This window comes from Porites lutea, chromosome 11 (assembly GCF_958299795.1).
Source record: "Porites lutea chromosome 11, jaPorLute2.1, whole genome shotgun sequence".
NCBI lineage: Eukaryota > Metazoa > Cnidaria > Anthozoa > Scleractinia > Poritidae > Porites > Porites lutea.
The window spans coordinates 2,514,228-2,529,849 of NC_133211.1; the positions used below are offsets into that span (position 1 = coordinate 2,514,228).

Sequence of the window (15,622 nt, forward strand, 5' to 3'; positions counted from 1 at the left end):
GGTAAATGGCGAAATTGGCATTGGATTCTCCCCAAAATGATACTTCAGTGGTGTTGTCTGTAATACTCCGTCAGGATTGGTCATAATTTCAAAATGAGTATCGGTGGAATGTTATAACCAGCTTGATAGGTTAAACTGAAAAATAAACGGGTCCAGGAAGGAAAATACGCATCGTTCCATGTGGAACGAAAACTACCAAAGCGGCCATCAGAGGTTTTAAGGATTTTGGGATTCCCTCATTTCCAGTTAAGGAAGATGTTTGTGTACCGGCGTCGTCAAGAAACACCTACCCTGGGTTTCTCGTGTGCGCGAGGAGCTTCGTCGGCCGACGCATCCTCAGCCGTTAGAGAAAACGCAGGTCACTTAAAAATCTCAACCGGAACCGGAAAACGCGCATGAAACCAGGGCTAGTGCATCTGGGTTTTTCAATAGACGGTTTGCAGTAGTTTTAGTAATGGGTTTTAAGTGAAAATACATCACGCTGTTAAAGGGATCTTGCATTCGCCTTATCTGCAGTAAAAGTAAATGTAGGTATATCTGGGATTCAGTCAGGTGGTTTGCACGGGCTTTTAAAATCGGGTATAGAAAAAAGACATAACATTCATGAAACGATCTTTTGCTTACATAATTTTTATTGTTGTATACCAGATTCCTCGTTTTTGAATAAGTGGGCTCCAAGGGGTTTTTAAAATCTTCCTTATGGTAATAAGGGATAGTAATTTCGCGCATATATTTTCTTCCTCTTGTGGCTACACTTTAAACGTTTGGATTTGGCCCTGTTTTATGGTTTCATCCTCAGCTCCTTGGTGAATCCCGTTTTTCTTGGTTAATAGTGCTGTGAATTGGGGGATCATCCTTTATGTGAAATCCAACAATGCACACGTCTGCCGTGACTTTGTTACGCACGTGGTCTGGGTTTAAATCCCAGGTTGGATTCAGACTCGAAGGATGAAGTACCCCGAAACGGTTTCACCAAGTACACCAAGAACCACGCTGTATGGGCATTCTGTAATTGGTGAACCACACATGACAGTAAGCCGACTTCCCGGAAGTAGTTGAGGGGAATCCCACTGTCCCCTTAGGCCATTTCCGAGTTCCAACATCTCTCACTTTCCGAGCAAAGTTAAGTGCAACACCTTTCTTGAGAAAATTTGTTTCGTCTGCATGTGACTCGTATCAATAGAACCTCACATTGAGTTTCAAACTGGCTTGGCGCAACTCAGAAATAAGGTTCGTAGGCAATTTGTTGGGAAGGATCGCGTGACTAAGCCCCAAGAACGACTGCGTGGGAGACTACTCGGAAATGGCGTTCTTCGGTCATTGTTGATTCTTGACCATTAACATTGATTTTACTTTAGGATATGTAAAAGATGGTGTACAGCAAAAACACAGTGAGAACTTTCAATTACAAGTACATCCTACGGGGACCCTGATGGTGTCGGTTTGTTTAAAAGGTGTCCTTTTGCGGAAAAATTTGAAGAATATTTGAAGTTTTAAATGCTTGACTGTTTGATATCTGCATTAGTATCAGACCATAGTACTCGGTGTCTGCGTGATTTTAGGTGTAAATGCAGTTTTCACTGTAGCAGACATGTTGTGGAGCGATGTTGATACTGTATCAAACAAAACAAAACCGGGCGAATTCTTTTCCGACGTGACATTTCTAGGGGTGTTTGTTTGCAATAAACAAATATATGGAACGAAATTTAAATACAGTGAAACCTATATTAAGGTGACTCGACCCAGTTTTTTGGGGGGGGTACCATCCTACTTTGAAGCCCTCTGGTATCCCCACCTTTACTTTTATCGTAAGTCTAACACATAGAATGGATAACATATAGATCAATCTGCAATATAACATAAAATTTTTTGGCGATCGGAGTAAATGTCACGTGGTTATAATGCCACGCCCCTTTGAGGTCTGAGTCGAAAATCGGTTGTTGCCGGCATTTTTTTGTGAAAATCTCTCGGCTACACATAGTGCGCATTAGTGCCTTGCGCTGAACAGAGTTTCACCAAAATCGCAAAGACCCAATTCGAGAAATTCAGCGGTTTCCAAATTTAGGTCATAATTTATGCGAAAATGATAAGCAAACTTTACACGGATTATATCTAATAAACCAAGAGATTCATCCCTTTATTGACTTCCGAATGCTCACCGAGATATTCCCGTCACGAGTTGGTTTAATTATTGGCTTGCATTAAACCTATGGAAAAATGATATTTTTGTAATAGTAAGTAGACTTAGTGTGTAGCACTTCTTGATTTTTTTGCAAAGACACAAGAAGCACGAGAATTGATTAAAAATTGTTAGTTAAACCTCTATGTATCACGCGATGGCCGGTCTCACTGTACCAAATTTATAATATCTCGGTGAGCATTCGGAAGTCAGCCAAGCGCGGTCATTGCACGCGTGCTGAACAAGAATGCTGTATAATGACAGACTAGAAACAATAGACAACTCCCAAAGCACAAACTCAGCCAAAACGCTAAAAATCTTCAATGTTTACTCAAGTTTGAGCTTATAGAAGATAATGTCACAGTTTTTCAATGACCATGAAATTCAGAGTCCGGGTAGTTAGTTAATCAATTGTGGCCCTGAAAAAATTTGAAGGAAAAAAAACTACGAATTTTTAAGAAAATGCTTTTTTCGTGAGATTGACTCTTAAACGCCGACAAACGTCAACAAATAGCGAAAACTATAATTTCTATATGTTTGCTTTGCTCGAAATCGCGCGCATTTACAAGGCCCTAAAGCGTTTTGCTGACTTGCAAGGAGCCATCTGTTATAACGATGCCCAAAATAAAGGGATGAATCTCTTGGTTTATTAGATATAATCCGTGTAAAGTTTGCTTATCATTTTCGCATAAATTATGACCTAAATTTGGAAACCGCTGAATTTCTCGAATTGGGTCTTTGTGATTTTGGTGAAACTCTGTTCAGCGCAAGGCACTAATGCGCACTATGTGTAGCCGAGAGATTTTCACGAAAAAATGCTGGCAACAGCAGATTTTGGACTCAGACCTCAAAGGGGCGTGGCATTATAACCACGTGACATTTACTCCGATCGCCAAAAATTTTATGTTATATTGTAGATTGATCTATATGTTATCCATTCTATGTGTCATACTTACGATAAAAGTAAAGGTGGGGATACCAGAGAGCTTCAAAGTAGGATGGTACCCCCTAAGAAAAACTGGGTTAAGCGGACACCACTATTAAGCGGACACGGACACCTAAAAAGTACCTAGAATAGTCATTTCTATTGTTACCAACCTGTATTAAACGGACACTTGTAATCAAATTCCACCACCCAACATGCCAGACACCGGAAATGCGAAAGATTGCCTCGAATTTCCACCCACAAGTTTTTCGATTTTAACATTAAAAAAGGTGACTTGACGAACTTATTTGATTAGTTTCCCAGTACAGTATTGTTTTCTATTTCGTTTTGTTTGTATAGAGCTTGTTTCACTCATCTGATTTCTTCAAATTTGAGTTGCAATCTATGTTTATGATCAATTGGACCACTCTAATAAAGAAATTAATGCAAAAGTATATCGTCAAAGTCTCTGGGAGTATTCTTAACATTTCCACTGTTCATTTGAATGGCATTTGACACCTCATATGACGTTATCTATCGAAACCTGTATTAGGCGGACACCCTGTATTAAGCGGACACTACAGCATTCCCCGAGGGTGTCCGCTTAATACAGGTTTCACTGTACTTAGGTTCCTTCACTTTTTCCTGTCTCAATTCCCTGTCCGATTCCCAAATTTGCCTGACCACAGTCTACCTTGTACCCAGGTTCCACTCGTTTTTATGTTGATAAAAACCAAAATGGCCGAACAACCGTTTGCCATTGAAAAGGTTCACGACGGTGTGTACTTGTTACGTGAGAGATTTTATGATTCTCCAAACCAAGCTAACATCTGGCTTGTTCAAGGATCATCCAAAGATTTGGTTATCGATACTGGTTTGGGGATATGGAACTTGCCGGGCTTTCTCGAGCAACAAGGTCTGATCGGCTCGAAACCTGTACAAGCGGTCGCGACTCATATTCATTTCGATCACTCCGGAGGTTTGCATCAGTTTGAAAAGTTCTCCATCCACAGCCTAGAAGCGGAAGCAATTCGCCAAGGCGATAACTTCGTTACCTCGACGCTTTTCTTTAGCGCGTCCGAAATTGCTGTACCCCCATACCAGGGGTGGAAAATATCGGACTATAGGGTCAAGGCGGCGGAACCGTACACCGTCGTAGAGGAAGGTCATGTCTTTGATCTTGGCGACCGGAGCTTGCGGGTTGTTCATCTGCCCGGTCATACCCCAGGGAGTATTGGTTTAATCGATGAACGCGCCAGGATTCTGTTCACCGGAGACGTGATGTACGAGAGTGACGCTTTGATTGACTGGTTGCCACAAAGCAATATAAATGCCTACGTTCAATCCTGCAGAAGACTACAAGATCTTTCCAGTCATGTTGACTGTGTATTTCCCGGACACTCGGTTATGTTCGACGGTAGAAGGCTTCATTTCCTAGCATCTGAGTACATCTCTAGAGCTGGGGCGTGTCATAAGGTTTTCACCACTCTATTGAAGGGTGTATCGTATATGGTTCTTAAAGCAAAACACTCGGCTAACATTCCTGCTAAGTGCTGTTACCATGCCTGTTGCTGCTGCTGTTGCGTTGATTAAATTCAAAATGAACGAGGCTGCCCTTTCACATCCTCTTGGGGGCATTCATGATTGGCTCGACTTTTTTGTAGGGTGCATGCACAGCGGGAAAATTTTGATAACAAGATACTCAGAATTGCTAAAAGGGTAGTGCAAAGGGAACAAAGCCATTATTCTTCGTTCTTTTTATTTGAATTCTATGTAGATTGCTTTATACTATGATGGTAACTTTTCTCAGTAAGTGTCTTTAGCATACTTAAGCATTGAAAAAGAAAGTGAACCTCGTCTTCTATTAGATTGGATCCACAAAAAGGGCAATGCCATTATCCTTCGTAGTTTGATTGTATCTGCCTATTTCTATCATTAGTTTGTGATTGCTTGTTCATAGTTTTACTAAAGCCCTTACCCCAGCTGTTCCTCTTGTTAAGTCTAAGTAACCAGAGATGGTATGATCGGTTTTAAAAGATCTATAAAATTCGTGTTTTGCCAATATGAGATATATTCCTGTTTCATTGAACTTACATTGCTTTTTACCATAGCGATATCTAATAAATCAGGGTTAAAGTCAGGAAGCTTAAAATATTCTGCCATTCTGTAAAATTCCGAAAATGAGCCCCGGGGCTTATATTTTTCAAAGGCCCTTTTTGAGGGGCTTATGTTCGGAAGGGCTTATCTACGGAGGGAAATTTGCGTTTCAAAGTCGATTGGGCTAGCATTATAGTGGGAAGTAAATTTGCTGTTTTTGTTTTGGTTTACTTTTTATTTGATTTTCCAAGTACAAGCCCCCGGGGGGCTAGCCTGCGTAGCAAGCGTTTGTGTGCGGTTTAGGAGCAAAGAACGAGGAACAAGAGTCAAAGACCGCGCGAAAAATAACGCAAGTAAAAGAGGGGGGACGGGGTTTCATTTCCCGCGCGGTCAAAACCGAAAATCCCGTTCCTCGGTTTTTTTTCGCTCCGAAACTAAACGGAAACGCTTGCTACGCAGGCTACCGGGGGGCTTATATTTGGACAGGCGATTTAACGGAGGGTTTTTTTGCGTTACCAGATTGGGGGGCTTATACTTGGTGGGGCTTATTTTCGGAATTTTACTGACGGTATTCATTAAATGAGAGTGGAAGCTATTTTGGCCATTACAGTGTAAGTCAAATGACATTTTAAAAAAGCTTGTTTGACGAAAGATTCCTCATCTTTAGACTCAATATACCAAATTTATTTGAGAATTTTTTTTATTGATAGTTATATTTAAAGGAAAACGACCAAGCTCTGCTCTACAAACTATATTAGAAGCTTTGTTGTTTTCCTCCAGGTATTGCGTTTACAAAATTGAAGGTGTGTCTTCTCGATTTGTGAGCTGGATGGGATATGGGATTTTATGGGATACTGTGTGGTCTTCTTTTCCTTATTGTAATCTGTTCAAATCGATCCCAACGGGCAAGTCAAAACGAAAAGACACGTCAGAGAGAATGTACAGATTACGAGAGGGCGGGTGTCTCACATGCGGGCGGTAAGGGGAGCGGACCATGTTGAGGGATGTCCAGCCCCTCACGCTCAAACAGTGTTTGATGAATATTTTTCTTGAAAGTCTAATAATAGATGCCTGATGGACTCAAGATGTTTGCTTATTCTACCCACTTGCAGTATTGACTGAATTGTTGGGTAAGCTAAGAATAAATATACGTAAGTATAACACTGATATTTTACAGTAACGAAGTCTTATAGTCCGACCAGGTACCGCCTTCAAATTCCAGTGTGGAAGAGAGTTATTATTGTTAGGAGGTGGAGGAGATAACTTTCATGAAGGGAGAATGCTGTCGCCGTTTTCTAATAAAAATTATCCTGAGGCGCCGCTCAGACAGGGAACGCATACCCGATGACTGATATATAAATAAACTATGATGAGAGTTTATTCTGTGACAATCCTTTGGCAGGGAAGATATTAATTAGATATTTGTTGCTATGCCAAAATCAGGTTCTGTTCCTAATAATCACTAAAACGCCTTGGCAGGTCATTTTGTAATTGAAGATGACTGTACGGGGGTCTGTGCTGTACACGTATTCTGTAAGTGTCCCCAGTTATGGCATTGGGGACAGAAACTGTCACTATCAGAGTGGGCAAATTTGCATTTAGCAGCGCCATACCGGCAGTTATTCTTGTACTTACATTCTATGTGTTTGTTATGGTTCTTAAAGTACTTTCTTTCCGACTTTGGATGCCAGTATGTGCAATTACTTCCTCTCTTACATTGGGACCTGTCTGGGCATAGGTCCGAAAACTTTTGGCTCTTTTTTTTTGGCTTCCGTCTTTGGACAACTTGAAACTCATTTTCACTTATACTGTCGTTGTCTTTCGGCTTCCCTTCGCCTAGATGGCCTTGTGCTTCATTTTCACCTTCATCTGAAAAATCATAATCATCAGTGCCCAGACTTGGTTGTTCACCTACATCTTTTAGTGCTTCATACGGGTTGGCGAGGGAGATTCTATCCCTTTCACATGATTCTTTTTGCCGATAGGCTGCAAAATTCACTACCCTACCTGGATATTCCGTCTTTAGCAGTTCAAATATTTTGTCAAAATGATCCGCAAATTCAGTCTTTTCGTCTTTAGACTTTACAGGTAAGAAAACAAGAGCAATGTCCTGTCCTTTCCGGCAGAATTGAAAAGGCCAGCGTAACTTTTCAGTGAGGTCTTTCTGCCACCCCTCATTTTCTTCAAAGTTCTTTATAACCGCAGTTCGGGAGTTTTGTGCTGACGATAATTGCTTTTTACTTAATAACTCTATATGAGTAAATGAGACATCTTGCAGGTGAAGGTCCAACAAACCGATTTTTAATGATTCTGGATGCTCCTCCTCAAGTCTTTTAAGAGCGTTTGATATACCACTCGCCCACATCCATATCTCAAAGGACCATTTCTTACTCAGGCCTTCTTCTATTGCTGGTATGAGGTCAGCATCTCCACTGACGAGGATTATTGTTCCTTTGGCGACGCTCCTATCGGAAACCAATGCGGTTATATCCTTGACTATTTTGTGGTCAACTTGTTTTTCTTTGTTGGTATAAAAGCTTCTCTTTGATAATTTAACCTTCCACCCACATTGCTTTATTTTCTCCCACACAGTGTCTACTGGTGGTGGTTCTGATCCATACAGGTTATGGCAGGCAATTTCCCTGCCCTTGGCGACAAATTCAGCCACTTTTCCCATGTCCATGCGCAACCTCGGGTCTTCTACGCATTTGAAGTTTCCTTCCTTAGCCGCAAGTTTCTTCGCTTCTATCCACATATTGGAATCATCAACGTAAATAAAGACGTGCTCTCCATGGCCAGATACCTTTGGTTTGATCCGCAGAAGTGTGGCCTCACATGTACACCGTATTTCTTTTTGGTTTCCACCGTCTCCAGGTGCCTCAAAGAGCAAGTCCATGTAACAGTCATTGCAGGTGTTGTGGTCGTTTTCACAGCTCCAGTGCTTGTGGTACTTTGTGAGTTCTTTACGGCAACTTTGACAAGTATCGATGCTTGTTACGAAACCTAGTGAGCAAACGTATCTTGATAAATCACTTCACAGTGAAACCTCTCCTTCGGGACACCTCTATTCAAAGGACACCTCAATTCAGGTTAAACAAAATGTGGTCCCGGAAAAATGTTCACATAATCTTAACTCTGTTGAAGGGACACTCCCGCCTGGAAAGGGACACGTTTTCTGGGTCCCCTGGGTTTGACCTCCATTCATGGGACATCTTTAATTAGCACTAGGTCTAAAAACGTGACTGACGACCAAGAGGGTTGATATCTTTAAGTGCACACTGATCACAATGATCGTAGCTTATGACTGACTTATCTCACTTAATTCAATGTACTGCACTTGCAGTGTGAACTCAACTTATAATGTCGCAGCGATAAGCTAATGATGATTTTGTCTTTTTTTGTTCAGGCTTCTTTACGCAATTGCATAAATTGCGTTCACTGCGACGATCATTTCTTCATTTTCTTTTCGATTTTGTCTTTGTTGGTTAATCATCAACAAACCCCAGCTTAACGTCTATTCAAGGTACACTTGCATTTGTCGAAGGTGTCTCCTGAATAGAGGTTCTTTTTGGAAAGTGGGGGACGGGAACGAAAGAAGCCTGGGAACGAGTTTGTATTGAGTGCGCGTCAGCGGCGTGCGATTCGGTGTGATAATTAGAGTCACGTTTACGGCAAACGTCAGATGTTTATAAGGTAAGAAATTCTCAAAATAGAAAATGAACAGATAGAAACCGCTCAAAAAAATTGACGGCTTATAGATAAACTGACTGGCGTGACGTTTTTCTAAACTAAGGTCCTTTAACATTAAATTTATGAATAATTTAACAGACATTCATTTGCACTGTGTCACCTTAAACATTTCCCAATTAAATCTTGAATCTTAGAACAGAGCTTACTAACTACCACAAATTTAATTATGAAATACGTCAAATGCAGACACAGATTCCTTTGAGGTATAAGATATCTACCGTGAGAGTAAACATAATGGTTGTTAAACTACTACATGAGAAATTTTTGTAATTTGATTGGCTTAGAGCAGTGGTATTTCAGCTTAATTTGAAATACCTACATGTGAAAATTACAAACCTTGTGTGGGTAGTAGTATAAACAAATAATAGCATGATTTGTACGTGATATTTCGCATAAATATCACTCGTGATATTTCAAAATTGTCTCAAATTACGTATAACAATTTTGAAATATCACTCGTGGTATTTATGCCAAATATCACTACAAATCGTGCTATTACCTATTCTAATATTTCTCACTTTTCGCTGTTATTTGGTGCGTTAATTCTATTTATTTCATGCTGATTTGTGAGCGAGCTGGCCACGGAGATGGCTGACAAAAGAAAATAAATTGTCGATCTGACACAGGATTAGCAAGAAAGGAATTCCATCTGGAATACCACTAGCTTTGTAAAAAATGCCTGTGAAGTATTGAAGCGAAACGATACAATGAAAATAATTTTTGAGTTGTCTGCCATTACGTCAGAAAGAAGCCGAAGTTCTTTCCAAGAACTCTCAGTGGGCTAGAAAGGGCTAGAAACGCCTGATTTCTCGGAAACGGTAAAATTTTTACGCCCTGTTTAGGAACTGATATGCCGCGTCATTTTTCGCGGAAATATATTCATGCAGGAAATAATTTTTTGGTATTGCGAGGCCGTAAAGGAATGTTTTACATTTGCAGGAACATATAAACCTCATTGATTTTGCAGCTATTTAATAACCGCTCAGGGAATTTTTTTCGGTTTATCAATTTTTTCGCTCGGAGTTTTTGCCTAGCCATGCATACGAGGCCGCGAGAGTATTTTTGACGGCGTATTTTAATACAGTACTAAATTTGCAACTGCTGGCATCTGTCCTGTCTCTAACAGTCTTCTCATCAGAAGCTTTACCCCTGATTTCATTTAACATACCCTTAGCACATGGTTGTAGTATAAAAACCAAGGTAACTGTAGAAACTTACCGCCATTTCCTTGACTTGATTGAGAAGAAGAATTTGACGCCATGTCTATGTTACGCGACACTTGTTTTGAATGTCAAGAAATTTTTGGAAGATTCTGGACTGGCTTATAGTAGTGGTCACGTGATCATTGTCTGCCTAGTCCCAAGCCTAGTCCCTGCAGGGCCTTTTCCCAGTCCCTCTCGGTCAATTCACTTCGGTGACGTGTCCGAGGCGAACGGGCAAGAAACGCCCTCAAATCTTCGCTTGGACCACGTGACCCGAAACGCTTTGGCCGCGCCCAGTAATAAGGCCTAGGGACTGCGCAAGGACTGGCTTATAGTGGTGATCAGTGTCAAGCTTTCTCTGGTATATGGGTGCGTTTCTTTACTCAAATCCAAATCCGGATGTTTCGTTTCTTTACTAAATGCAAAATGGTCAACAACGTAGGTGGATTCTTTGGATCATACCCAAAACTGAATACTTTGGATACATGATCCGAAGAAGGAGCCCTGACCCTGAAGCGTTTCTTTACAACGGATCCGAAAAGAGTGAATACAGCCAGCGGTAACTCGAAACAATTTTAACAGATACAGCAGCTGTTTGACAACAATGTTCATCTTTATTGCTTTTTTGAACTCGAGGCATAGATTAAAAGCCATTAAAAGATCAATTTTATCCGTTCTATCGGGATAGTAAAATCGCAATACAAACGGGACCTGCATTGTTCTAGTTCACTAGGACCCGGGGGGAGGTGGATACTTCCTTGTAAGAGGCTAATGGGATGTGCCGCTGGATGGAGCCGCATTTTCACGTCTGGATTGACTATAATGGGGTCGCATTTTCAATAGAGTTACTAAAATGGGGTCGCACATATACGGATTTTTCGGGTAAGAAAGTTCTTCACATTTGCGGTTATCAAACGTACCATAATGTTTGTACTGTAGGTGGAAAAGTGAAGTGTTCTTCATTCAATTTAAAAAAGTGTCAGTTCATTTTAGGATGACCTAGTTAAAAGGCTGTATAAGGTAGATGCCTAAATCGAAAGTGACTATGTTGGGATCGCAAAATTTGATTTGCCTAAAAGTGATAATTGGCCACAGAATAGGCTATAATGGGGTAGGGGTTCAGAGAGGCCAGCGGCACATACCCAGCAAAAATTAACCCTAGAACTCCCCTCCCCCCCCCCCCCCCCCCTCCTGAGCAGGACAAATCGAGACAAAACTGCTACACAACTTGCAAAATTTTACTTTTCCGGTAGATATCTTATTTCAGAAGACTCATCTGCAAGTAGTATCCTTGAGATAACCGTCCAAAATAAAATGAAAGACCATTTGCAACATCCGTCGGCAGTCATCATCAGCAGCCAAGTTATATTCTTTCTCCGGAAGTGAATGAGAAGTAATCCTTCTCGGATACATCGTTTCTTTTTTTAACGAAAAATCCTGAAGATCTCTTGTCCGGATTTTTGATCCAATCTCGGATTTTAATAAAGAAACGAACTGGTATCACTTGGCAAGTGCTTCATTGAGGTGAGTTGGTCTAAGTGTGTGCTTCAGTTCATATTGGACACCTCCTCGGATACCCAGGGGCAGATAGTGGGAGCGAGGGAAAGTATAAACGTGCGGAAAAAAATGGTGCGATGAAAAGTAAAGAACGGGGCATTTTTTCTCCCGCCCGTTTTATATACTTTCCTTCGCCCCCACTATCTGCCCCTGGGTATTCGAGGATCAGGGCGGATAAATGTTGGGCGGTGAAACGAGCGCTCCGCTCTTCATTTAATGTGTGATGCGGAGTAGGACTGCTACGAGCGCTCTTTCCGCGCTTCCGGTTCGCTTGAAGGCCGGCGAAATTTTCCTTTTTGCAAACCGGAAATCCTATTTTCTTTCTGTAAATTCAGGCTACAGTGTTAAATAGATAAATTCGTTTCATAACGATATCAATAAACAGTTTCATATGTTTGTGTCTGTATGCCTATAAGTCAAACTTGTTGGTCGTATAATGCCAAAATTTGAGTTTAATTTGAAAGTGTTGAATACCTCCTCCTTCCACTAAATATCACCTAATCGTCTTTCGCCGTTTCGTTTGCAAAAGCTTAACACTTCTTAACCTCAATTTTTACATATGTTAAAGGTGGACAAATTTTACATAACATAACAAAAAATTAGATTGATATATTTTGATATAGTGGCGTTGTACTGCTTCAAACTTTGCTTCTCGGGTGAAGCGCGCTATGGCGATCCGCGCAATGCGTCGCAAATCCGGCAACCGCATGTAAAAAAAATTTATTAAGGTTAGTTGTAAGGTTTTTTCTCCGTTTTTCTCTCTAAAACAAAACAAGGTAAACGGTAAAAACTGAGGGGAAACTAATTTTGAAGTTTCGAAGAAACAGAAAGACGTATGAGATGTTTTTTTTTCAAAATTAAAAAGAAGGATGATGGTGATTGAAATTAGCATAATTTCACCTTCCACGAGCTGCACGCATTTATAAAATACACGTCATCTAGTTATGAAACACGATCTGCCTTTAGAGCGGTTTTCACTTGACTGTCGTAAAACCAAAACCAAAACCAAAGCCAATCCCTTTCGACAGTCAAGTGAAAACCGCTCTATCCGCCCAGTCGAGGATGCTACGCATGTCCGTGACATCCTCGTTACCGAGTGGTCTTGTTGAACCGTGGGGTCCTGGGAAAGAGGTCGTTCTTTGATAACACACCAGCTGACACCAGAACACGCAGAGCAGAAGAGATGGCGCTTAGGAGAGCATTACATTTCGTTTTTAAAATCGGAAATAGGAATGAAACCATAAAATTTTACCGTGAAATACTTGGGATGAAGGTAAGAGACATAAGTTATTGTGTCAGACATTTTGGCGCGTCGTTTCGTGCTTGCCTATGGATGACTCATTTTGCTCTTATAATTGTGCGCGCCTTGCTGCATAGTTTTCCGTCTTTTATGCCTTATAAACACGGTGGGTATCAAAAGTAATTCCATTCTTTTGATTTTTGAGCAAATGTGTCCTGTTTATTAGGTTTTGCGCCATGAAGAGTTTGAAGAGGGTTGCAAGGCATCTTGCAATGGGTACGTATGTCATGTGATTATGCAAAATTCAGTGGGCTTATTGTAGAAAAAACGCTGACATCATAGAATTTTTAGATTGAAAGGAAAAGTTGTTAACATCACTCATGTACGCCATGCACTGCCAAAGTTCTCAACCTTTTAAAGGTTTTTGGAAGAGAAAGACACCCTTTTCATGGCGCTAGAGTTGAAATTGTAATGTCTGTTAAGCCATATATACCAATGTGCCCCCCCCCCACCCCCAACCCCAAGCTTATATGAGCAAAGCAAATGCCAGTGCAAATTCAAGCATACTGGAGACACACAAGCATATGTAAAGAGGCTGCCTTAATGGAACACAGTAGAAGTACAAGTGCTACCTCAACAAAGCTAAAAATTTTAATTTTTAGCGTTGCCCTTGCCTTCTTTAAACACATGTTGATAGTTATGCATTCAGCCTCCTACTTCTCCTGATGAGAATCACCTGATAAAAATCGGATCATATTTTTTACAAATGATGGGGTTTATTTTGCCACATGATAACAATAAATTTTTTATGTGTATGGACTTTAAAGAAGTTTTAGAGTATCATTACTTCCTATTTTATCATGGTTTTATTACTCAGGGGTTTCAATAATAATTGAAGTAGCCAGTGGGTTTGAATACAATACTATACTTTATTATTAATTTTCCCCAAGGGGCTTTTCAGAATTAATTTACAATATGTATATGTAATATAACTAAGACTAATGATATAAAACATGTTCTTGATATAAATAACAACTTAAAATTACAACTTCAATAATAACTAACAATGTAATAATATACTATGGTATGTATACCGGTATCCTATTTCTTCATTAATTCTGCCTTTGCATAATGATCGGGCAGTTATAGTGTTGTTACTGAGACTATTCCACGCTTTAGCTGCCCTATCAAAGAAGCCACCCTGGGCAGCCACTGTCCAGCATCCTGGCAGGTTTAGATCTTCACTGTTGTGGAGATTGTAAGCGTGCACATTGGATCGCTTCCCTATTTTACAGCTAATATGTGGTGGCACTATTAAAATTGTTAACAAATTTGTACATCATTGTCACGTCCCGCAACCAAAGTTGCTCCTCTATAGTCAGCCAGCCAAGAGCTTTCAAGGCCGGGGTAATATGATCGTATTTCCCTGTGTCGGTTAGTATACGGGCACCAAAGTTCTGCATAAGTTGTAGTTTATGGATATTCTGTTTATAAGTACCAACCCATACAGCGGAACAGTAAAATAATTTACTAAACACAACAGAGTTGATCATTATAGACAAAACTTCTTTGGAAAACAGGTGGCGGACCCTACTTATTTGACACAAACTAGATAGCAAGGATGACGATAATGATGAGATGTGATTATTGAATGTTAAGCCAGAGAGTAATAGAGTAACTGACTGTATCAACAAGGGGCCGTTAGTCCCCTTCTTCTAGGGGGGTCGGGGGTGTGCTCCCCCAGAAAATTTTGGAATTTCGAAGCCCTAAAATGAGATTTCCAGTGTTCTGGGGACTAAATTGAGAACAGTAGAGCCTGTTTTTCTTTCAAGGAAATATAGCTTTCATTCAGGTTTCATAGCCACACAATCAATTCTTACAAGCAATGAACAAATGTTGATATTCAAAATTAAGCACATTTGCACATAAACAAATTCTGCGTAAAGCTACAAAAGAAACGTGGAAAAAAATTGACTGAAATACAGCGTTTGTGTAACAAGACAAGACAAGACAAGACATTTATTATCATAATATCGCAAGTAACCAGAAGCGCTTCTGGTGTAACTAAAGCATGACATATCAGTGGAACTTGAAAGCTCATCATATTAATAATTCAGATTTAATTAAATATCTTTTATTTCCAACATTTTTTAAAACTTGTTTCTTTTTCAGAGAAAAAAGTAGGCGACTGCTCTGAGCAAAGTAGCCGACGCGTTTTGTTGGTCGTCGGTACTTATTAAAACCTCTGATTACTGTTGTAACATTCTTATTTTAAAAAGTTATGCAAATTAGACTGCCTTTACATGATCAACTTATAAAGAAGACAGCCTAATTTGCTTATTGTTTTGGTGTAGTCTAGATCTTGAGCTGAAGACAATGGTGGAAAAACAATAGTTAGCTTGTTTTAGGTCACTGAACTGCATGAGAGAGAAAAATCAACCAAAAGATAGCTGATGCAGTGTAGCAGTTTATAGCTGTAGTAGCACTTTTTCTCTGAGGGATTAATAACCTGCTCTTATACAATAGATGCAATATTGAGAACAAAAATTGCATAAATCCGTCATGATAGAGATGTGATGGTGAATTTTAAGTCTGGTGAATATATGAATACATTTGACTCCTATTACAAGTACTAGGATCTTTTCTTCTACTCTGCCTTTGCCACTGACTGA

General features: G+C 40.2%; 3 protein-coding genes across 3 annotated transcripts in view; 2 read left to right on the forward strand and 1 right to left on the reverse strand.

The window, feature by feature from the left end:
- Positions 1–3,839: 3,839 nt before the first annotated feature.
- On the forward strand, positions 3,840–4,874 carry LOC140952863 (acyl-coenzyme A thioesterase MBLAC2-like). Its single transcript, XM_073402313.1, has one exon. The coding sequence runs from the start codon at positions 3,843–3,845 to the stop codon at positions 4,695–4,697; it is 855 nt and encodes a 284-aa protein (XP_073258414.1). The 5' UTR covers positions 3,840–3,842; the 3' UTR covers positions 4,698–4,874.
- LOC140952862 (uncharacterized) lies at positions 4,825–10,218 on the reverse strand. The gene is made up of 2 exons (XM_073402312.1): positions 10,170–10,218; positions 4,825–8,204 (listed from the first exon to the last, which is right to left on the reverse strand). Exons 1-2 carry the CDS (start codon positions 10,210–10,212, stop codon positions 6,682–6,684), a joined length of 1,566 nt encoding a protein of 521 aa, XP_073258413.1. The 5' UTR covers positions 10,213–10,218; the 3' UTR covers positions 4,825–6,681.
- A 2,655-nt stretch (positions 10,219–12,873) lies between these two features.
- LOC140952395 (glyoxalase domain-containing protein 4-like) overlaps positions 12,874–15,622 on the forward strand; it is a 10,028-nt gene continuing 7,279 nt past the window's right edge. The window contains exons 1-2 of the mRNA XM_073401815.1: positions 12,874–12,983; positions 13,177–13,226. Of these exons, the coding sequence (XP_073257916.1) occupies positions 12,894–12,983; positions 13,177–13,226 (140 nt within the window). The 5' untranslated portion in view covers positions 12,874–12,893. The remainder of the gene's footprint in view (positions 12,984–13,176; positions 13,227–15,622) is intronic.

Excerpts from the sequence above, each read along its gene's own strand:
- LOC140952863 (XM_073402313.1), top strand. The coding sequence starts at position 3,843 with ATGGCCGAACAACCGTTTGCCATTGAAAAGGTTCACGACGGTGTGTAC.
- LOC140952862 (XM_073402312.1), bottom strand. The coding sequence starts at position 10,212 with ATGGCGTCAAATTCTTCTTCTCAATCAAGTCAAGGAAATGGCG. Across the intron at positions 8,205-10,169 it reads ATCAAGTCAAGGAAATGGCG|GTTTCGTAACAAGCATCGAT; the intron begins GTAAGTTTCTAC and ends TTTGCTCACTAG.